General features: G+C 37.6%; 1 protein-coding gene across 1 annotated transcript; it reads left to right on the top strand.

Annotated features, from left to right (window-relative positions):
- Window positions 1–16,778: 16,778 nt before the first annotated feature.
- Window positions 16,779–20,663, top strand: LOC104245048 (uncharacterized). The gene is made up of 3 exons (XM_070165550.1): window positions 16,779–17,017; window positions 19,311–19,517; window positions 20,250–20,663. Exons 1-3 carry the CDS (start codon window positions 16,914–16,916, stop codon window positions 20,530–20,532), a joined length of 594 nt encoding a protein of 197 aa, XP_070021651.1. The 5' UTR covers window positions 16,779–16,913; the 3' UTR covers window positions 20,533–20,663.
- The last annotated feature ends 4,131 nt before the right edge of the window (window positions 20,664–24,794 follow it).

The raw sequence follows: 24,794 nt of genomic DNA, 5'->3' as shown, positions 1-24,794 counted from the left end.
GAATAAAGACAGAACCAGTCTAAAGGGAAGTGGTCTTTGAACCAGTGTTACCCCCCAGCATAACAAGTTTTAATGAAGGAAGTTGTTCCCCAGCGGACAGAACAAAAAGATGAAACTTGTGCTCGGAAAAAGCAAAAGGCCAGTGTCATTCCCATCAGCCTTCAGAAGAGTGAAGCAGTAGTTTGGAAGGAATCAAAATCCCCCAGCAGTGTTATCCTCGACAGCATTATCCCCAGCTAATAACATTTTATCCCCAGCAATGTTGAGAGAGAAAAGTTTTGAAGGAAGTAGTTTTGAAAAAAAAGGGAAGAAAGGAGATTCCCCAATAATATTATACCCCAACAGGTAAGTAAATAATTCCCCAGCAGTGTTATCCCCAGCAGTCTCGGGGAAAGACAACACAAGCTTTTAAAGGAGAAAGTCATCCCCAGCAAGGCCACAAATCGGCCACTATTTTAAAAACTGATAAAATTTTCTTTGCTTGAGAGTTGAAACAGGAACAAAGCAGCGCAAGGGAAAAAGAAAAGAAAAGAAGAAATTACAAAGGTAAGTTTCTCAAACCTTTGATCTTTACATTTTCCTCCTAGGATAAAAGTCCTAGTCAGATGGATTTCCCTCCCGATACAATCTTAGTCCGATGAAATTTTCTCCTGAGATATCAAATCTTAGTCCGATGAATCTTTCTCCATCGCTCAAAAGGAGCTCGATTTATTTTTAAAGTATTAGAGTTGAAGTCAGGAGCCCGCCTGTAGAACGGAAGTTGTTAAATTTTAAGTTGAAGAAGTCAGGAGCCCGCCTGGAGAATGGAGGTGTTAAAATTTAAGAAATTGTTGAAGTCAGGAGCCCGCCTGTAGAACGGAGGTTGTTAAATTTTAAGTTGAAGAAGTCAGAAGCCCACCGTAGAATGGCGATTTAAATTTCAAGTTTTGAAGTTGGGAGACCGCCCATATAACAGAGGAATATATTTCAGTCTTTACATTTAAGTTGAAGAAATTGGGTTCATCCGCCCTCGAATAGGATATTTTGGGTTCATCCGCCCTAGAATAGGATATTTTGGGTTCATCCGCCCTAGAATAGGATATTTTGGGTTCATCCGCCCTCGAATAGGATATTTTGGGTTCATCCACCCTCGAATAGGATATTTTGGGTTCATCCGCCCTCGAATAGATATTTTGAGTTCATCCGCCCTTGAACAGGATATTGAACTTAATCCTTTCTCCAAAGGACGTTTAATTTATTTTGACCCGAGTGGTCCTGTTTGTATGAACATTGCCAAAATATATGTTTCATAAATCATTGCCAAAGGCGAATTATTTTCAAGTTGTGGTTGAGGTCAGGAGCCCGCCTGAAGAGAGGAATGACAATTTATTCTCAAAAGTTGTTGATGAGGTCAGGAGCCCGCCTGAAGAGAGGAAAAGCAATTTATTTCCAAAGTTGTTGATGAGTTCAGGAGCCCACCTGAAGAGAGGAATGGAAATTTATTTTCAAAGTTGTTGATGAGGTCAGGAGCCCGCCTGAAGAGAGGAATGGCAATTTATTTTAAAAGTTGTTGATGAGGTCAGGAGCCCGCCTGAAGAGAGGAAAGGCGAATTATTTTCAAGTTGTGGTTGAGGTCAGGAGTCCGCCTGGAGAGAGGAATGGCAATTTATTCTCAAAAGTTATTGATGAGGTCAGGAGCCCGCCTGAAGACAGGAAAGGCGATTTATTTTCAAAGTTGTTGATGAGTTCAGGAGCCCGCCTGAAGAGAGGAAAGGAAATTTATTTTCAAAGTTGTTGATGAGGTTAGGAGCCCGCCCAAAGAGAGGAATGGCAATTTATTTTCAAAGTTGTGGTTGAGGTCAGGAGCCCGCCTGAAGAGAGGAATGACAATTTATTTTCAAAGTTGTTGTTGAGGTCAGGAGCCCGCCTGAAGAGAGGAATGACAATTTATTTTTCGAAGTTGTTGAAATATCGCTCGCCTGAAGAAAGGAATGGCGATTTATTTTTAAAAGTTGTTGTTGAGGTCAGGAGCCCCCCTGAAGAACAGAATGGCGATTTTTTTTTTTTAAAGTTGTTGAGGTCAAGAGCCCCCCTGAAGAATAGAATGACGTTTTATTTTCAAAGTTGTTGTTGAGGTCAGGAGCCACCCCTGAAGAACAAAATGGCGCTTTCTTTTCAAAGTTGTTGGTTGAAGTTGGGAGCCCGCCCATATAATAGAGGAATACATTTCGAGTCAGTAAAGCAGAGGAATCCAACCGGAATCCCCAGCGGGAAACAACAAGAATCCCTAGCAGAGGAAGGATGTCCAAGACTCGATGGAAAAATAATGCGAAAAGGAAATAAGCAGTTCGAGATCGGTAGTCAAGGGAGAATACAAGACAAATCGGAAGTAAAGAAATACCAGAGGAGTCACCGAGACATCAAAGCAACAAGAGACACAAGAGCATGATCTAGATAAGATTTTGTAATTCATATACTATGGTCTAGTCTAGCTTCTTGTTTTCTTTCAGCATGGTGTAATAAGGAGATCAGCAAGCAGTAAAAACAGCATGCAACAGCAGTAACATTGCAGTCTCATGGTAGTCCCAGCTATCAAAACTTCCCGAACTACATTAACCTGATTTCCTTTTAGCCAGGGATATGTAGGAAACCTTTGAAGCAAAGGTTCGGTTAAATTTTTTTCAAAAAATGCTTCACACGGAGTACTCGGATGGGTAAAAATTGCTCACTTTATCTTTGCACGAAAACTCTTCGTATCTTCGGACAAAAAGGGGCAGCTGTAAGCACGTGATTTTTGCCCTGTATGAGGATTACTCCCAAAAAATTCAAAATAAAATAATTTTCCTTTGTGTGCAATTTTTGAATTTTCGTGACATTTTTTTTATAATTATTTGTATTTTTGCCTATGCATGTTAATGTGTTAAATTAATAAAAAAATATGTCGCATTTGCATTTGATATTTAATTAAGTTTGTTTTACAAAATGAAAAAATCATAAAACTAATGTACGTTGCATTTTTAGCATTTAATGTCCAAATTGTGTGATTTTATCGTTAATCGCTATTTAATTGTGTGTTAATTATTATTAAGAGTTAATTAGTATTTCCAGATAATTTTGGGTTTTATAATTTAATCTTAGCATTTTTAGCTTTATTATTTAGGAAATTGAATAAATAGAAAATAACAAAAATAGAAGAAGACCGGATTGGGCCTTTTCTTCAATATTAGACCACATGCCCAAAGATACCTAACCTTCCCCTACGACCCGGTCCATTTCAAACCGGGTCGACCCAGTCCATAACCCAAAAAACCCAACACCCCTATCTCCCTATCTTTCATTTCACAAAAAACAAACCCAAAAAACCTAAGAACCTACTCGCCCCCCCTCCCTCTTCTTCTTCTCCAAATCCCTCCAAACCCTAGCAGCCATGGCTGCCTCCTCATCATCACCATCACCTCCGGAAACCATGGCTGCCTACCCCTGTTGCGTCGTCCTCCTCATCGTCACCACCTACTGTTGCCGCTGCTTCGTTATCTTCTCCGGCACGCAGCGAACCAGTCCAAAACGAGCTCCACCTCCTCGTCCTAAACGACCAGCAGCTCGACCAGATTCACGACGCACGACCATGGCTGCCCGCGTTGCTGCTGCTGCTTCATCCAGTTTCTGCAGCGTCGCCACTGCTGCTCCTGCTACGTCCAGCCATAGACGAGCTGCAGCGTCGCTTCTGCTGCCTTTTGCTACGTCCAGCCATGGACGACCACCAAAGCTGCCCTCCGTCGAGCATGTTTAGCAGTAGCAGCTGCTACTGCTTCACCGCCTCCTCGCCGCCACTGCTTCATCTTCAAACGACACCAAACGACCATCTTCTTCGATCGTCCGTTCGTGGTCGTATTCGGCGTCAAGTTATTTTGGTGCGATAATTGTTTCCGGGCATATTTGTTTTCGTTCGAGTTCATCGTCATTCCGATCCGGTTAGTTGGTTTAAGTTTTGTTTCTGTCCGTAATTTGTTTGATATTTTCGGATCTGAAATCAGTAAATGTTTGATTCTTGTTTTTGTTCGTGTTTATCGTTTTTTTTTGTTTTTTTCAGTTTGTTTCATTTTTTCTTGTTTATTTTTTAGGTAGAAATTGTTAGTTTAATTATAATGTTGTTAGATTTAAGTTGAAGTTCAATTAATTATTTCTTCAGTTTGTTTTTATTAATTTAAAAAGATTTAGTTTTAATATAGAAATATGTTAGTTTGATAACTTGAATCCGCCATCTTTGTTGTTTAATATAGATTTAATTCTTGTTCATTTTTTTTGTTTGAAGTTCGTTTTTAATCCAGTGATTTAATGTGAGCTTATGTTTTGGTTTTTAATTTTTTGATTTAGTTTGAATCATTCATCTTTGTTGTAATGTTGTTAGATTTAATTTGAAGATCAATTGATTATTGAGTTTAGTGATTTGAATCCGTTTATTTGTTCTGTTTAAGTTTAATTTGAATTTGAGCTCAATGATTTGAATATACTTGTTTGTTATTGTTGTTGAATCTGAAAGTAGATTTGTTGTTTAAAAATATTGTTCAGTCAAAATAATTCCAGTTGTTTCTTTGTTGTTCATCATTTAGTTTGAATTTGTTGATTGAATTTGATTAAGAATTGGTTATAGTTGCTGTATTTTGGTTAGAATTGATTAGGTGAATTGGTTATAGCTGATGGTGGTAGAATGGTCAATTGCAGTATTTTCAGGGGTAAAATGGTAATTTTAGTAATTTCAAAGGGGTATTTTTGAATTGAAAATCTGAACATTTTTTTAGTGCTCTGTCCATTAAGATTAAATAGTATTTAAATAATATTAAAATAATACGTAGTGGGGGACAAGACATAATGGTGGGGAATTTTTACATTGTTTAATATAGTGGGAGACAAAGCATGCGGTAGTGGGGCAATAAGTGATGTGTTAATACATTGTTTAATTTAGTGGGGGACAAAACATTAGGTAGTGGGATTAAAAAGGAGGATGAGTGGAAGATAGTGGGATTTAATTTAAATAAGGAGCCTGGACACAAATAAAAGGGGGCTGGAGACAAATAAAAGGGGCTGGATATTGAAGAGAGAGGGAATTCCGAAAATATTAAGACTTCCAAAAAATAAAAAAACATTCTGGAAATTTAAAGAGAGAGTAGTATACACCTGATATACAATCTAAATATTCTGATATACGGATTCAGAAATTAAGGGTTAAACATTAACTAGTTTTTCAATCTGAAAAGATTCCCTTTGATCTGCCCGTTAATTGTTGTTGGTGTCTCGGAATTTTCGTTTGATTTGTTCCTTGAGTTTGGTTGGTTGTTTGTCACTACTTCACTGGTTTGCTGGATTTTTATCTTGATTTTAAAATTTGTCACTGGTTTCTCGTTGCTGGTTGTTACTGGTTGCTGGGTGTCGCTGTTGTTGTATGCTACTGCATTTCTGCTGATCTTCCTTTTCTTTTGCTTCCAATATCAGGTACACAACTGACACGCTGGTTACTGTAAACTGAAACATGAAGCATGAATATGAAATGAAGAGTTGAAGTTCTGAATTTATCTTAATTATATTCTGAATTATATTTGTATATATACATTATTTAGCTTACTCTAATCAGAATCATATAGCTGTTTAATATATATAATGGAACATCTGACGGTAGCTTAGCGGACGAACTATCTATGTATTGCCTAAAAATAAATAAATGGTGTAACTCTGTCTAGTTAATTCGTTATTGTTTGATGATTATCATGTCTCAAAAAGCATGTTAGCTGATTTAGACTATTTTTAAACATTCAACAGTTAGTTCATTAAACGAATAGATCATTTCGGAAATTGTAGGAATATTGTTTAGCTAAATACTATTGGTTAATTTCAACATGTAAAACGGTTTAGGATTAAAATTAGATTGCCAAGTTTTTTTTTAAATTTGACAAACTGTGAGCATGCCTAGTATAATGTAATTAGGTAGTAACATGTGAATAAGATGGCCCGGGTCCAGTTTGTATCATACACATTGGGTCTGGGCCCGCATTGGCAACGGACTGTCATGTTTGCATCATTTTCAGATTTTACGAATCATATTCGGAACCCAACTATAACAACTCGTAAGCATGTAAATAAATTAGGACCTTTTCTCTTTCATTTTGTAGAGACAAATTTAATAGAAAAAATATAGGTACTTTAGGATTATCCTGTTAAAATAAATGAGATGAGCCTCACCCAATAAAACGTATAAGTTGCGGGGCCCTCAATAAAAGGTTAATAATTGTATAGACTTCGGGATCGGTCGTTTAGCAAATTTCACGACCTTACCCAAAAAATAATGATACGCTAGTCGCTTTAGGCGCGCCTTTAACAATTTATTTTCTTAAACTCGGGTGCACATTTATGTGACCCAAATCCAAATCTCAACAGAGTCGAAATATGTCGATAACCATGGGTACATTGATGTGACGTGGTTCGAGATATATTTTCACGATGTTGCAATTCTCGATAAAAATAATAATAATAATAAAAGCGGTTAAAAGTCAAAATTCGCACATATGTTCAACATGTATTATATTAGATAATCAAGCCGAATATAACAGTTGAGCGACCGTGCTATAACCACGGAACTCGGGAATGCCTAACACCTTCTCCCGGGTTAACAGAACTCCTTATCCGGATTTCTGGTGCGCAGACTGTTAAACAGAGTCATTCTTTTCCTCGATTCGGGATTCAACCGGTGACTTGGGACACCATAAATCTCTCAAGTGGCGACTCTGAAATAAATAAATAAATCTCATTTCGATTGTCCTTTAATTGGAAAAAACTCCCTTCCGCGCCCCTTTGCAGGCGGCGCAGGCGAAAAAGGAGGTGTGACAAGTATCACTTTCCACCAGATTTATGGAGTCATTAAGAATAGAGCCTTGTGTCACATATAATTGACCAGACTTGACTCCTCGAGCCACTACTAACGAGCCCTTAGTGAGCTTTCATTGGCCATTAAAGAGGGCATTATGGTAACCTTCATCGTCTAATCTTCATGCGGAGATCAAATTGAAAGGAAATTCTGGAGCATGTTTGACTGAAAGGATCAAGTGTCATGCGGAAGCTAGCAACGGAAGCTTTGAACGACGATAAATCAGGCAACAAAGAGAAACACACCAAAAGAGACAAACATTTAACGTGGTTCGGTCAACTGACCTACGTCCACGATAGAGATGAGCAATCCACTATAATAAAAGAGAGTACAAAATATCGAGAGAACAACCTCACGAAGAGGCAAACACAAGTGACACACTAACACTTGTCCCATAAAGTTCTCCCCATAAACATGACTCTCAAACCCCATATGGATACATTGTGGATGCTACTGAATGAGAAGGATGGATCCTCAATTTATAGAACTCGAAACCTTTTCCTGCAAGAAAAAAGACTAGCCAAATATAGGAGAATTATAATTTTCTTCTACAAAAAGATAAACCCAATTAAGGTAATTATATTGCTCTTTTCCTTCAAGAGATAGGAAAACTAAATATGATAAGAAATCAGGACAAACACCTAACAATTCTCCCCTTTTGCCTGAATTTTCTGACAAAATAAACTTGATCCACCTTCAATAGGTCACATCTCCAAATCTCCACCACAAAGTTTGTCTCAACGTGCGTAGCACACCGGTCAAATTTCTCAGACAAAAATCACGATTATCGTCAAAATATGTTGCAGCTAGAACTGAACCTGCCAAGATGAACCTGTCTTGAACCTCGCTCTAATACCACTTGTTAGGAACGAAATGATCAGGTGTCATGCGGAAGCTAGCAACGTAAGCTTTGAACGACGATAAATCAGGCAACAAAGAGAAATACACCAAAAGAGACACAAACAGTTAACGTGGTTCGGTCAATTGGCATACGTCCACGATGGAGATGAGCAATCCACTATAATAAAAGAGAGTACAAAATATCGAGAGAACAACCTCACGAAGAGGCAAACACAAGTGACACACTAACACTTGTCCCGTAAAATTTTCCCCTAAACACAACTCTCAAACCCCATATGGCTACATTGTGGATACTACTGAATGAGAAGGATGGATCCTCAATTTATAGAAGTCGAAACCTTTTCCTACAAGAAAAAAGACTAGCCAAATATAGGAGAATTATAATTTCCTTCTACAAAAAGGAAAACCCAATTAAGGTAATTATATTGCCCTTTTCCTTCAAGAGATAGGAAAACCAAATATAGTAAGAAATTAGGACAAACACCTAACACAAAAAATAGTAGCACTGATTTAGACGCAAAACAAGAGGCCTCTATAATAATGCTTTTCGGGATAGTGCATTTGGTTTACTGGATAGCGCGTTTGGTCACGCATTGCAGTGGTCCTTCAGGGTAGCAGCTTCTTTGGTCATGTCTTTGAAGATCCTTTTGATGCATACGTTCTGTAGAAATGAACTCAGATTTTAGACTAACAACTGCTTATGATGCCTATTCATGTGTGCCATTTCTCTCCCTCGGATGGTTCTGTGTGCCTAAAGTTTGGATATGATTCTAACGGTTCATTAGCTGCCATTTTTTTGTTTGTTTGTTTAGTTGGAATGTACATACTCTTTGGCAAATCATAGGGATTTAATGCTTATTCTCTGATTGTTTACAAATAGTCTGTGGATTATGTCCCGTCTCGGTTCATTAACTTTGATTGGATATAAGCTGTTTTCAAGAATTCACGCTAATATATGAAGTTCCAACATGTTAGATTGAAGTAGTTTTGGTCTTTTTGCATTCAGTTTAAGTTTGGTTCTCTTATAATATACCTATAGAATATCAACTCACCTATCACAGACATTAGTAAGACATCCTTACTAGATTCTTCTTCACAATAGAAAAAAATGCTCTCTATCCACTCCCACACAATACAAATTGTTCAATCATGACATCCGTTCACGACTCGTCACCACCACTTCCTCCCCTTCCAGACACCTTAACTGGTGGAGCTATGCACATTGACCCCCCCCCCTCAATATCCCACTAAAAACCCTATTCCAAGCCCCCTATCTTATCTTAACACACTGATCTCAAACACCCTTGTATCTCCATCTCTTCATCAACCTCATCACTCAACTCCACACCTTGATCTCACAGATGAAAGTAATTCACCAACTGACTCCTCAAATTTTATCCCTCTCTCACCAAAGGAGAAAAAAAGACTTTATGCCCCATGGAAACACTCAGTCATTGTCAAGTTTTTTGGACGCAAAGTTGGACACCAACTTCTTCGCCAAAAAATTTAAGCTCAATGGAAACCCACTGAAAATCTTCCTCTTATTGATTTAGGGTCTGATTTTTTCTTAATTAAATTTCAAAAAAAAAATGCTTCGTGCTTTGCATGATGGTCCTTGGTTTATTTTAAATCATTTTCTTTATGTCCATCAATGGGAGCCGAAATTCATGGCTTCTGAAACAAAGCTGACCTACTCCGCCATCTGGTTGCGTCTTCCTGAGTTACCTACAGAATTTTATGACTTTGAGATCCTAAAAAAACTAGGTAATAAAATTGGCAAATTACTTAACATTGATGCATGTACCTCTGAAACAACTAGAGGAAGATATTCCCGGCTCTGCGTCAAAGTACCATTAGACCAACCTCTAAAAACTCACATCTTCATTGGTAGTCACCGACAAACCATCCTCTATAAAGGTTTATGCTTTGCACCACCTGTGGTAGGCTTGGCCATACTACACGGACCTGTACACTCTCCCCACCAACACACCCTATCTCAAATTCATACCTCTCACCAAAACAACAAACTCCAAATCCTATTGACTCCAGTACATCAACCTTCCCCCCCCCCCAAATGATGAATGGAAAATAGTTCAATTTCCAAGGAAATCATTGCCAAAATCAAGCGCCGCAAAACCAACATCCACTTAGTTGGCAGCGGGTTTCCTTCCGCCACCTTGTACACCACAAGGCACCAACATGAAGATTACAGGTTTGTCTAAAAACCCTAATACTTTGCCTTTTACTAATCTTTCCATTAACACAAAGCATAATGACTCTCTTAATATTAATCAACTCTCAACTTCTCTAACTAACAACACTAATAAATTTGCTTATCTACTAAATAATGAAAATAATGATTTAATCACTAAACAACCCTCTCTAACTAGCCCATTAATCCCTATACCCTTTAACATACCGCTACCCAATACACATGGCCAACAAGCCCACAAAAAAAACCCAAGTACCCACACCTCCTCTGGCCCATGCAACATTATTGGAGGGACACGTTACCCCTTTAGCCACGCAGGAACCCTCAAATCCCTCTATTCAATCCTACTCAGCCAATCTAAAAAGCCTAGACCCTTATAATTCCCTACCTCCAATTAATTAAAATATCCCTAATACCAACACAAACCTTTCTTCTACAACACTACAACCAATTACCTTATCCATGCAAATATGCAATGATGACCTCCCCAACCCCAATACCACACAACAGCTACCTCAACCCAACAAACATAACCCACCCTCCAACTCAGAACCGGCAAATTGCACCACTAATATGCCATTAACTACACAACATCCATCAGCTACCTCAAATACCACGTTGTTTTCTCACATATCTTCTTCTAATACTCAAGATGTATCCCACCCAATTTCCTCATCCACACAGAAGAACAAACTACCACAACAGTAGCACTACAAATAGACTAATACATCAACACACTCCACACTCACTTCCTCTTCCACACCTCATAATGGAACCCAACACAACAATCTTCACAGCCCAAACTACCCATACAACGACCATCCTAACCTTTTGGCTGAAGGAAGTCATAATTCTCATCAACAATACGAGAGACCTTGCAAAAATCATCACGGAAGGGATGAGCTTAAGGACGAAAATCTATGCCAGGTACCATTGGTCTATGATGCAAGCCCCTTATCTTGCACCCTACCAACCTCTCACTCCACCAACGCCAACCTGGGACACCACCCACCTATATCCCCACCTCATTCAAATGCCCTTCTACCCGCCAACATAGCTAGTTCCCTCAACCCCTTGGATACAACCATATTCTCTTCCAAATCCACCCTCCATAATGTTGGAACCATCAGCACCACCTATTCAATCACCCCCACAAACCCCACCCCCTTTTCCTAATCTTGACGCACAAAACAATGATTTTCAACAAGAAATGGCAGCAGCAATGACTTACAACAGGTAAAAAATACTCAGTTCTAGCTTGGCTCGATGGCATCAGAGTCTTTGTCCAAAAGGAGGAGTACGAAAGAAAAAATTACCTAAATTGCCCTCCAAACCTACTGAGATGTACGACCTACCACAAATTCAGAGGTGGGAAAGTATGCAATACTACTGATTCCCACACTCCGTCTACGCCTAGGGGAGCAACACAACACCTTGGAGGACACACAGAGCAGTCAACTGCTCACTCAATCCAATAATAATATGAACTTCATTATATGGAATTGTAGATGAGCTAAATCTCCTGAGTTCCGACGTAATTTCCACTCTCTTCTCGATTATCATTGTCCTTTCTCTTGTTGCTCTTCTTGAAACACACTGTGTTGACCATCAAAGTTTGAAAGAAGATTTTCACTTTATGGGCATGGCTGAGGTGGCCGCTGTGGGCCAATCGGGGGGAATTGCAATATTGTGGAATAGTGATGCACTTACAGTGGAACTAGTGGCCACAACCCAGTAAGAGATACACTGCCACATCCAGGTAAATCCCCTTCCCTATAAGTGGTTATTTACGGCCATATATGCTAGCACTGACTCTATAAATAAACAACTTATTTGGAAAAATCTAATGTGCTTACATGATAACTACAAGGGGCCATGGCTCATATGAGGGGACTTTAATGAAATAACCCACACCTCCGATAAGTTTGGAGGACGAACAATTAATATTTCACGATCAAATAAGTTCCTAGATTGTATTAATTATTGCCACCTAAGTGACCTCGGTTACAAATGTAGCCGTTACACTTGGACAAACAGTCATTCCAATAGACACAATATTCTCGAACGTATAGATCGCTTCCTCGCAAATTATGAATGGATAAATCATTATCCAGATGCCCTAGTTACACACCTCCCACGTATACATTTTGACTATTGCACTCTTTTACTTCAACTATATTACTGTCCTTTACCTAGACAAAAAATATTTAAATTTGAAACAATTTGGGCCTCACACCCCACTTTTTCCGCATTAGTTCAACAAGCTTGGCAAGCAAAACCACAACTACTACCAGTCATTACTCACTTTACTAAAGTAGTCAAAAAATGGAACAAATCCACTTTTGAAAATATTTTCAAACGTAAAAAAAACTTAGCTCGTTTAGGAGGCATCCAATTATCCGTAAATTACCTCACTAGCATATTCCTTCAAAATTTGGAACATCAGTTATTAATTAAATTTAAACAAATCCTTAAGCTAGAAGAAGACTTCTGGAAATTAAAATCGCGTATCTACTGGTTAAACGATGGAGATGCAAATACATATTTTTTTCATCTCTCCACTTTAAATCGTAGATGATATAATCGTATCACTGCCCTACAAGATCTAGGGGAAAACTAGCTCACTGACCCACACCTCATTAAAACTCACATTAAAAATTATTATCACACACTCTTTACTACAAAATCTACTCTCTCATGTAGACACCGCCACATACACCCCTCAAATGTCGTAACTCCGGCAAATCAAATTTCTCTGGATAGCCCACTTCAGGATGCAGAGATTCTTGATGCAATACACTATTTTAAACCCTTAAAAGCACCTGGCCCGGATGGGCTACACTCCTATTTCTACCAAAAATATTGGAATACCATTGGTAGCTTTGTCAAATATTTTTGTCACAAAACCTTTAATGATCATAAGATCGACCCTTCTATCAATACCACTCTTATTTGCTTAATCCCCCAAAACAAACACGCTTCTTCAATGTCCCAATTCCGCCCAATAAGCCTTTGCAATACTATTTACAAAGTTATTACAAAAATTATTGTAAATAGACTAAAACCGATCCTGGAACATCTTATCAATCCCACCCAATCTAGTTTACAGAAAAAACTACGAGCTGCTGATAATGCAATTATTGTTCAGGAATTAATGTCTCATTTTCGTAAAATGAAAGAAAAAACTCCATACATGCTTCTCAAATTAGATCTTGGGAAAGCTTTTGACCAACTGGAATGGTTATTCATACACCACACACTAGTTACACTGAATTTTCCCCAAATTTTATTCAACTGATTATGTCTTGTGTCACAACCACCTCCACCTCAATCCTAATCAATGGGAACCCTACTGAATATTTCAACCCAACCAGAGGCATCCGCCAGGAAGATCCACTATCGCCATATTTATTCATCCTCGGTCTAGAAATGTTTTCCCGCAAAATAAACACGGCAGTAGACTATTGTGCTTGGCAGCCCATCTCCCTAGCTACTAGAGGTCCGTTAATGTCCCATTTGTTCTTTGCCGATGATATTATTCTCACTGCAAAAGTTACACCCCTTACATGCGAATCAATCATCGACACTCTTAATCATTTTACTACCCACTCTTGCCAAACTATAAATTTTCATAAATCAAAAATATTCTTTTCCAAAAATTGCTCAACAACCACCAAAACATCAGTGCTCAATCTTTTCCATATGAACGAAGGGAAAACTTTTGGCAGATACTTAGGCTTCCTCATCTTTGTCAAGAAACCCTCAAAATCTGATTTCCAATTCCTATTGGACAATTTCAAAAACAAACTTGCTGGATGGAAAATAAAATTCTTGGCTAAAGCAGGTCGTACTACTCTCATCTGTTCTACCCTTAACCACCTACCAAATCACATCATGCAATATCTCACAATCCCCAGCCATATCCTTTCTCATCTCACTCGCTATCAATAAAATTTTCTATGGGGCACAACACCCCAGAAGAAAAAATTACATCTCATAAAAAGGAGTATGGTAACCCAACCAATAGACCAAGGAGGTTTGGGCATACAAAACCTTGCCACAAAAACTAAGGCTCTATACGCAAGCCTTGTCTGGTGACTTTTCCAAAATCTAACCCAAGTATGGGCATAATTCCTCCTTAACACATATATACGATACAAACAACTGCGCAAGCATAATGCATCATTTATTTGGCATAATATCCTCCATGGTTGGTCCTACTGCTTCCTAGGTTACAAATGAAATCTCGCAACTGGCCATCACGTCAAATTTTGGACTGACCTTTGGCTAAAACAAAATATGCTCTTTCGCTCTTGCATCTCTGGTCCACTACTGTCCCGTGAGGAGCATAAACTAGTCTCTGATTACTATTACAATCATGAATGGCACTTTGTCAGCCTACCATTTGACTTTCCAAATAAATTAAAGGCACTCATAAAAAGTACCTATATGCCTTTTATCCAAACAAATTTTGATCAAATTTTCTGGAGCCTTACCAAGGACGGCCATTTCTCTGTCAAATCCAGCTACCAATCGCTCATTCCAACTAACAACCAGCACCCCTCATACACATGGATTTGGAAACTCCCAATTCCACCAAAAATATCTTTTTTTCTCTGGTTGCTATCACACAACCGACTCCCAACTGCTACGTATCTCTCACGATTAAGTATCATATCATCCCATATATGTACTCAGTGTCATATGGCTCCAGAAACAGCGAAACACTTTTTTCTTGAATGCCCTCAAGCTACTCAGTTGTGGGATTCTCTCAAATTAACAATACCACTCCAATGTTTTGCTCCAACTCACGCAAACCATAAAACATAGCACTACAGGCTTATACATACGCCTCTACCCTCCACTCCACATGACATCCCTCCAACTATCCTCTTCTCTTTTGCTCTATGGCACATATGGTATATAAGAAATAAAAACACACTGGAACATAAAAAAATTCCCATTAATATTCCTTTGCTAATCACTACAGCAGCTGAATACTATTTCCTAACTCACAACAGTCGAAAAAAACATTCCCCCACTCCTTTATACATCAAATGGCATCCCTCACATGCTACTTACTATAAACTCAACATCGACGGCTCTGCCTTATCAATGCTCCAAAAATACGGAATAGGAGGTGTCTTTCGTGACTCACAGGGCCACTGGATCATGGGCTTTGCCGGTAAATCACACCAAGCTACCAGTGTCCATACAGAACTCCTTGCGCTACTCATGGAATTGCAAATTGTTGTGCGCAACCAACTACCACCCATCGTCATTAAGATAGATGCACAGGAGATCATTGGTATGCTCACCACACCTAATATGCATTATACTAACATTATTAATGACTGCAGGTTGTTGCTTCTACATCTGGGTAGTCCGCCTATCCACCATGTCTACAGGGAGAAAAATAGTATCGTAAACAGTCTACCTAAATATGGAGCCAAACATGCAGATGGTAGCAGTTGTCTTCTTTTTGCAATACCACCACCTTTTGTCTAGTAATTGCACCATCAAGATCAAGTAGGAACAACTCACCGGAGGCTCGTTAACGAAAAGTTTTCCATGAGCTCCTCAACGCCAACGACCTCTTTTCTAAATAGTTTTTGTAGTAATGATGTTTTGGTTTGTAATGCACCCGTTGTAGGTGTGCATGTAGTAAACTCTAATAGGACTAGTTTAGTTACTTCGATGCCTATAGCGTATCCTGCTCCCTGTACTGATGCTCACTCTTAATTTTTATTAATATAAGTACTTCCTTATGACCAAAAAAAATATACCTAGAGAATCATTCACGAATTGAAATGTTTATCATGTTCATCTTGTAAGTTCAATTTAGGAGAAATTCTTTCCTTGGAAAATGACTTCAATGGAAATAGTTTTCCAGAAAGATATTTTTCGAAAAGTTATTTCCGGTGTTTGGTTGGTTGTGGAATTTTTTTTCAGAAAAAATATATAAAGACTAGTAATAATATTAGCAAGTCAAACGTGTAAACTTTTGAGTGTTCAAGATTAATAATAATAATAATAATAATAATAATAATAATAATAATAATAATAATAATAATAATAATAATAATAATAATAATAATAATAATAATATAGTAGGTGCTAGTTATAAGAAAAATGAGTTTTGGAGGAGTTTGCCACTTTAGCTTGCTTTCCATTTTAAGAAAACATTTTCACTTTGACCATATTACGTATGTTAGGCAATGTTTAAATTGTTTCACGTTAACTTGTAAATGGTACCAAAAACTTTATAATCGGCCTAAACAACTTTTTTTTTTACTGAAAATAACAATATTAGATAATTTACCTCAAATAATGATTATGAAAAGACAAAACGTTTTGAATTCATATTTTTACCTGTATTCTTCAAATTACTATGTCAAACCTTAACATGTTACACATACATCTATGTAATTTTATAGTTATGCTGAGAAAAAAATCTATTTTTTTTTTGGTAATTCTCTCGAGCAATTAACTTCTCTATATTATATATCTAATTTTAAAGAACGAGCCAAACACAAATAAAAAATAAATTATGTATTATTAATTCATCCGTAACTAATCTTTATGTTATAATTTATGTATAACTTGTATTTCGTGCCAAAGGACATGTTACATATTACTATTACTAATATTAACTTCCATATTGACCCCAAAAGAAAAGAAAAAGGTTTGCTTCCCCCTCAACCCGGGTTTGTCCAATCGGGTTTCGGTTTCCCCGAAATGATCCGACCCGATTAAATTCAGAACCCTAGCCACCTCCACATATATAGGCTAAAGCCCTCGCAAAACCCCGCCCTTCGCAGTTCGCCCTTCATATATAGTACGAGCACTCTCAGTCTCACACTTGAGCTCTTCTAGCTCGGCCTCCAATCGCAGTAGAAGGAACTTTAAAAATGCCGCTCGGAGAAAGGCAAGGAGACGAGAAAAATGACGCCAAGTACTGTGGAGTCGAGACGGAGTTCAGCGATGACATGCCTCAACTTCTGTCTCTCAACATTCACGGCGGCTTCGACTTCGTTGTTGCCCCATTGGTTAGTAATCCGTAGATTCTAAACCCTAAACCCTAGTCTTAATTCTTCTATTTTGATCATCAAAAAACAGCATAACCTAGAATGTTTGGAACTCGGTGATATTAGGCCTGCCCCAATATCATTCCTCAGAAAATAATGAACTTTATTGATTAAAAATTGAACTATGAATAAAAGGAAATAATGAAGTCTTTAAACTTGATTGTAACTTTGGACAATCTATCCTTTTAACACAGCTAAGCTCGCGCTCTTTCACTTGATATAAATTGGCGTCTATAAACTTTTCCAATTATCATGTTGAACTTTCAGCTTAATTCTAATTTATGAGGAAACAAGTTTCCATCTTCTTGTAGAATAAAAAGTAAAATCAAATTTTAATTTTTTTGAGATGCTAAAATAAATATGTTATGTCGAAAACTGATGTTATTCTACTTTCTTAAGCTACTTAACTTTTTCATGTACTCCAAAAAAGACTGGTTAAATTTAGAAACGTGTTGCATTTAATAACATGCTTTTGTATGCGGCAGGATGGAACACGCACATTTACCGAGAATTTTTAACCCCTTTATTTTTCTTTAATTTTTTTGACTTAATTAAGTTTTTAAAAAGGTTTATTCTAAGTTTGGAGAGCTGTATGTATAAGGAATAAAACATTTGACATTACTAACTCTTGTCTTTTAAGTTGGACTAGGACATTGTTCAGTATGTTTGATTTAATTTGGAAAATGTGATTAACGGTGACCAATTAGCCAGTCACATATGGGCCGTAATGCCCTATTTTGCTATGTGTGAATGGTCAGTATGTCACCAACAGTAACATGAATGGTGTTTCCTAGCCCAATTCTTGGTGAATTTTGATCTTCCTCACTTTCGCTCGGGCTGTTGACATTACATTTTTCTTTTCAAAATTCAAATTTGATGACTTGGTTTGCTAGCTGAGTATTGCTCGACATGATGTGTGATTTTGAGAAATGGAAGAATTTAATGATTGTAATTTGCTAAGTTTATGATAAGGATTTCTGTCATATTTGTAAAGAGTAATTTGACGAAGAGGCAAGTGTAAAGCAGCTTCCAGTTATTTGGATTGGTGATTCAAGTCATCAATGCAACAAATTGCAAAAAGATCAATATTGACTCCCTGACATGGGATTTAAGAGGTGTAGGGTTTAGCTGAAAAATAAAATATGGGGGTTTGACAGGGGAAATTTAGTAGCTGAAATTAACCATTGATGCCTTGTCCATCATTTTACTTGCTATGTGGCATTGTAGCAACAGATAATTCACATTCTTTCCCAATTGCTTGCACATAAATAGCAACTGACATAGGTTATCCATTTTCTATAAATTTTCAGCTATATTGTAGTCCATTGCTATTGACCAAGTGAAAGTAAACCTTCCATGCAGCTCTAGGAACCATATTATTATAGGAACATATGTCTTCTCTTCTCAGTAGTGTGCGGTATCGAGAAATTGTCAGCATTGCAAAAGAAAATTTCTTTGCTACTGAGTACTCAATTTGTCCCAATTTATGTGACATTATTCGGATTTCGAGAGTAACGACTTATTCTTTGACTGTAATTTTTTCATATGCCTTTTAGATATTATAAATTGTTAATAATTGTGACTTACAATACTTTGTATGTAGTTTTCGGATATGTAAATTTTATTTCAAAAAACTTAAAGATTTTATGTCTAAATTCACGGTCAAAATTAAGAATTTCGACTCTCAATATCTAAATGATGCCACATAAATTGGGACCGAGGGAGTAATATTTTCCTTTTTAAGGGTCGAGTTCAAAGACGTGCCTTATTCTACTCATGTGATACCCCGTAGACAGGGAGAACTATAGAATCAAAGGTTACATTGTAATATGGCAGGATATTGCGCTGATGCTTCATGGCTTAAATTACTCTTATTCAAATGACAGAGCAATTAAGACTTTATTAATTGTGGCTAGACATGTAATATATAATGTTCTTGGAGGTTTTTTGTCTACTTTATAATAATCTTATAAAAAGCTAACATGGAACAGTTTCTTGATTTTCTCTTCCCCTATTTGTGGTATGTCAGGCAGTGTGGCGGTTTCCAAGTAATATAACACTTATCTTGTAACTATTTGTAGATTGTGAAAAGTATAATGTGCGAAACAAGATGATTCCTCCTAATTTTTTTGTGAGAAGTGTAGACAATTGAGCATCATTGATGAGTAGATGCACAATATAGTGGTTAAGTATCTTGTATGTTTTGTTATTTCGTCCTCCCTTAGTTTGAACTTTTTGGTTATGTTTATTGCAGCTGGGACTGCAATACCAGGAAAAGGCGTGTTATTTGTAAATACAAGTCTGACCCTACTGTTGCCTTGGGCTATTTGTCTTTTGCTCTTCTTGTTGCATCTTCTGTGGCCGATTTCCTGTCGTTATTTTATCCGTATCAAGGGAAATCAATCCCACAAGCTGCTTTGCTCAAAAACACTAGTTTTGTTGTGGTCCTCAACATCGCATTGTAAGTACTCTTCAACCGGTCATTTGCACTGTTTTTAATCTCTTCATTCATTGACCTTTTTCTTAATCCTAGTTCACTATTCAACAACATTGTATGCAGCCTTATCCTTACCCAGGACAGAGAGACTGTTTTGGATAGACCCTGAGCCTTAATCCTAGTTCACTATTCCCTATGTCTTATGTTGACTGTTTTTGCCCACGAGTTGGTAAATACATCATTCTTGGTAACATACTTGTTCATTTGATTTTCATTGTCTACAAATAAAAACACTAATAATGTTGTCTGACTGGTATAAAAGTAACAATAATTTTCCTTTTTTATAATAACAACAATTAAAATAAGAATTATGATGAAGATGATGTCGATGACAACAAGGATAAGGAAGTTAATATTTAGTCACACAAAAATGCAACTGCGGGAGGGCACATAATATGCATGTGTGAACATGAACCTGTCTTTTAGTTGCCTCATTTTTCCTCTTTTAGTGATTGAACTTATATCTCATCACTAAAAATGATGCTATCGAGTTCACTTTCTTGGTGGGATGTGAGTGATTGAACCTAAAACAGTCTCTCTACCTTCACAAGGTAGGGGTAAGGTCTGTGTACACATTATCCTCCCTAGACTCCACTTGCGGGATTACACTGGGTTTTTTGTTGTTGTTGTTGTTGTTCTTGTATGTGAGTGACTGAACTTATGGTTCTTTTGGTATTTTCTGCCTTTGAATCAAAGGGGCACAACTGGTTTAGCAGCAGCATTAATATTGTGGCCTACAATCTCCGAGCAACTTCATATCACGCGCAACATCCATCACAACTTGCAAACTGATTGCCCAACAACCAAGACCGGTCTTCTTGGTGGAGGCGCCTTTTTGTCTCTTGATTCTGCGCTCTTTTGGTTGGTGGCTTTGATGTTAGCTGATAACGCTCGCGAGGATTATTTCCAAGACGCAGATGTTAAGGGCGAGCTGAAAGCAAGTTATGCAGATGATGAAGTTATCAAGAGCAGTGCTTAAGAAGATTGTTCTACTTTCTATTTGTCATTCTGATGTTGCCAATATGGAATTGTTAGTACAAACTTATGTAAAAAACATGATTTCCTGTCTTTCTAATTATAAATATCATTATGGATTCCTTTATTTAAATTGATATCACTGTTGATTTGTTCCTATTTTGTGAGCTACAGAGTAACATCTTGAGTCAGTTATTAGCCTTGAAGAACATAAACAAATGGTTCACTTTGAATCACAACGTTTTTATGTGGTCTGGCCCTTTACCGGACCCAGCTCATAGCGGGGAGCTTAGTGCACGGGGCTGCCTTATTTTTAGTTTTTATTTTGTATAAGAGGCACGGAGTAGTAAAGTAATTACTGGTCCGCTTAACTTGAGCTAAATTAATGTTTTCGTCCCTTCCAAACTGGAGTTCCAACTCGCGCTATGAAATTCCTGCTAAAAATAAAAGAAAAGGGAATAAAGTCAGATTTGGCAGAACAAATCCTGCTAAAAATAAGTGAAAAAGAATTTCAACTCGCGCTATTGAGAAAAAGAAAAGAAAAATCAAAAATTATGTCAGAGAGTAGAATCACTGCCTTATTAAATTTCTGGGATCAAAATTGTCAAATTATACAGAAAAAATAAAAAACAATCACTTTTAACCTCTCTTATTAGAGTTTACTTAGTATTTAATTTTTTTTAAAATTATAGTCACTCCTTTCATACGGAAAAAATATATGAACAAAAGTATACATATGCAAAATCCACATTGAAAAGTAGGCAATTTATAAAGAGGTGGTTGATGTCTTCAGAATATTTTAGAAGCAATTAACATATGCTCGAGTTGAATCATGTATGCCTCTCCTTTTTTGATTTTCTTCAGTCATACAGCCCTTATTAGCACCTACTACACTAAGATTTCTTCTGAAACTGACTCTGCCTTGTGCTGCTTTAAGATCAACGTTTGACAGTTTCTGTTTAAATATCCGTTTAGGAACTTCTATCTACTCCACTCCTACCCTCTCCTTCCACAATTTACACTTTGTACAATTGTGTCCCCCACCCCACCCCCCACCCCCTTTTTTTTTTTCCTTTTTCCTTTAAAGGTAAATATTTGTACAAATGGCACCCTTAGACAATTAAAAACCTAAGTAATCTTAATTTAAAAGGTAACTGCTTGAGGAATTGTGAATTCATTTCCTCACATGATGTTTCTGGACTTCAAGCTATTGATCTAAGTTGTGTGCACCCATGTCGACACGACACCGACACTAGTATGAGTGTGGGATACGTACCGGATCTGGTCAATGACGTTGGATACTTTGACCATAAACTATGGGGAAATTAGAGATAAGATTTGGTATTTAGATTTCTTAAGACAAAAGCTAATGTACGTTTCTAGATGGCTACCTATAATTTGAGAATAAAAGATTGAGTTACTACATTGTACAAGCTATATGTTAGTTTTTCACATAATGTCTCATAATTTAGGCATATTTTTATAGCTATGTTTTAAAATAGCCAAGTCACCGCACCCGTATCCCTCTACCTGGATCAGAATCTTAGATTTTAGATCATGAAGGATATATCCGATCTTTAGATCCGCACCCGTATCGGATACCCGCACATAAGTCCGAGCAACTTAGCTATTGGTTATTGGTGACATGTGCACTAAAATTTTATACAGGTTAATATCTTCATAAAAAAGAAAAAAATTACGTTTGATAATAATGTGTGGCATCTGTGAGTTTTATTTCCTGTTGTTTGACTTTGATGGAACTGTATCTGAGTTTTATATGTAAGACCTGCCATTTATTTTTGATTGTCAATTTGTTTAGTCAACTAAACAATATATATTTGATTGTCAAATTTCCTCTCTAGATTCAGCTTCAACATTTGAGGCTGTTTTGGACATGGTGACAGATAGGTAGTGCGACATTCTAACCTTAACTCTCAATCCCCTCAAAACTCTTTTGGATGAACATTTAATATATTTGCCCTTGCTTTCATATTAAAAACCTCAATTCTGCTTTCTTGTTTATGTAGGCCGGTATGATTTTTCAGGGTTAGCACTGCCTATCTGTCGGTGATTCTTTTGCAGGTTTATAGGTAGTTTCATTAACTCCTATTTGCATTAGCTTTTGTATTGTTAAAGGTTTTGGCACATTTAAGATTTAGTTCTGGCATATTTAAGTTATTAGGGACAAGGTAGGAGTGACATATGTGGAGGATAAGTTGCGAAAATCGAGGTTGAGATGGTTCAGACATGTGAAGAGGAGAGACATAGATGCTCTTGTAAGGAGGTATGAGAGGTTATCCATGGCGGATCTGAGGAAGCGAATGGGTATGCCTAAGATGTATTGGGGAGAGGTAATTAGGCATGACAATCATTGCTTCAGCTTACCGAGGATATGACCCACGATAAGAAGGTGTGGAGGTCGATAATTAGGGTTATAGGTTGACAGATAGTAGTGTGTTCCTCTTCCTCCTAGGCCGACCTGTAGTACTAGGACTATTGTTGTAATTTCCTATTTATGGTTCTTTATTATGCATGTTGTGGCATTCACGCCCTGTTACCATGTTACATTATTGCTAATATTCTTTGCTATTTAGTTGCTTTATTTTCACTTTTTCTTGAGTCGAGGATCTATCGAAAACAACCTCTCTATCTCTATAAGGTAGGGGTAAGGTCTGTGTACACACTATCCTCCCCAGACCTCAAAACTGGGTTTTTTGTTGGTGTTGTTGTTGCCTTATGCTTCCGGGCCTGGTCTAGTTTCTTGTCATTGTTTGCTCTAGATATTTACAGCCATTGATTGCAAATGTATAAGTAATTAACTCTCCACTGAAACATATATCATTTAAGCAGGATTGATTCTGCATTGTCTTTTCTGTTATCTTGTGTTTTAGACTTCTGATTGATCAGTGTATTCTCAGTTGAATATTTTTTTTAAAATATTATTGCTATTGGAACAACAGTTGTACCTAGTTGTTTTGGATTAGTTCTTAGCTTTCATGTTTATCCTTAGATTAGATATAGATTTAGATTTATCCTTTTAGTTCATACTTATCATTCAGTTAGTTAGCTTTAGATAGTGTTTTGATTTGAATAAGTCTCCTAATTCAAGGAGTACTCTTAGGAAGACTTGTATTTAAACTGAGCTTGGCATTCAATACACATACAGTTTTCCATCATATTCTTGAGTGTTCATATGGTATCTGAGCCTATACAACTCTAACGAGCACGATCCAATTTTTTTCTTCTTTCCAATGACGAAAGATGGAAACACTACCAGAATTGTCAATGCCGACAACACTGTCGGCACCACAACCATCATCCAATTCAACCATGCTTCCCAACTACCTATCAAACTTAGTGGCAGTCACAATTTTGCCACTTGGAAAGCTCAGTTCTCCATGCTTATGCATGTCCATGATCTCTATGGTCACCTTGATGGGTCTACCCTGATTCCCACACCGACCACTACTTTTGGCACCAATACAACTCCTAATCCTGCTTATACGCTTTGGTTCCGTCAGGATCAACTCATCCAAAAAGCTCGTATAGCGTCTGTTGACCCTACCATTGCTTCCACAGTTGTTGCTGCCAACACATCCAAACATGTTTGGGACTCCTTGCACATTGCTTATGCAAACAAGTCCCAGACTCGGATCTTCAGCCTTCGTGACCAACTTGCACGAATCACAAAAGACAACATTCCTATTGCCAAGTACCTTCAGCGTATTCGGTCCCTCTCTGATGAACTTGCCACTGCAGGTGCTCTGGTCACTAACTCTGAACTTATTGTCAAGATTCTTAGTGGACTTGGCCCTGAGTTTCGTGAGATATCTGCTGCCATACGAGCACATGACACCACTGTCACCTATGAGGAATTGTATGAAATATTGCTCGATCACGAGCTCTTTATCCGACATGAGGATGCTAAGAAAACTCTCGGTCCTATCACAGCGGCAGTTGCTACACACAACAAACAGACCAACACTGCCCACAATCGCAACAATCGCCGCCAATCCTATAATAACACCTCCCAACCATGGCGACATAATACTCGCTCCAATTCATCCACCCAGTGGCAACCCCAAAACAATAACCCCATGGGTGTTATTCGTTGCTAATTATGCAACAAGATTGGCCATACTGCAAATGTATGTCGATCCAAGTCACATAATCATTTTGAGGCCAAATCCAATTATATCACAGGCTTCAACACTACTGCCGACCCGTGGATAGTGGACTCGGGTGCCACCCACCATGTCACAACCG

Source organism: Nicotiana sylvestris, chromosome 12 (genome assembly GCF_000393655.2).
Source record: "Nicotiana sylvestris chromosome 12, ASM39365v2, whole genome shotgun sequence".
Taxonomy (NCBI): domain Eukaryota; kingdom Viridiplantae; phylum Streptophyta; class Magnoliopsida; order Solanales; family Solanaceae; genus Nicotiana; species Nicotiana sylvestris.
This window is presented reverse-complemented; position numbering and strand designations above follow the sequence as displayed.

Excerpts from the sequence above, each read along its gene's own strand:
- LOC104245048 (XM_070165550.1), top strand. The coding sequence starts at position 16,914 with ATGACGCCAAGTACTGTGGAGTCGAGACGGAGTTCAGCGATGACATGC. Across the intron at positions 17,018-19,310 it reads ACTTCGTTGTTGCCCCATTG|CTGGGACTGCAATACCAGGA; the intron begins GTTAGTAATCCG and ends TGTTTATTGCAG. Across the intron at positions 19,518-20,249 it reads GTGGTCCTCAACATCGCATT|GGGCACAACTGGTTTAGCAG; the intron begins GTAAGTACTCTT and ends TTTGAATCAAAG.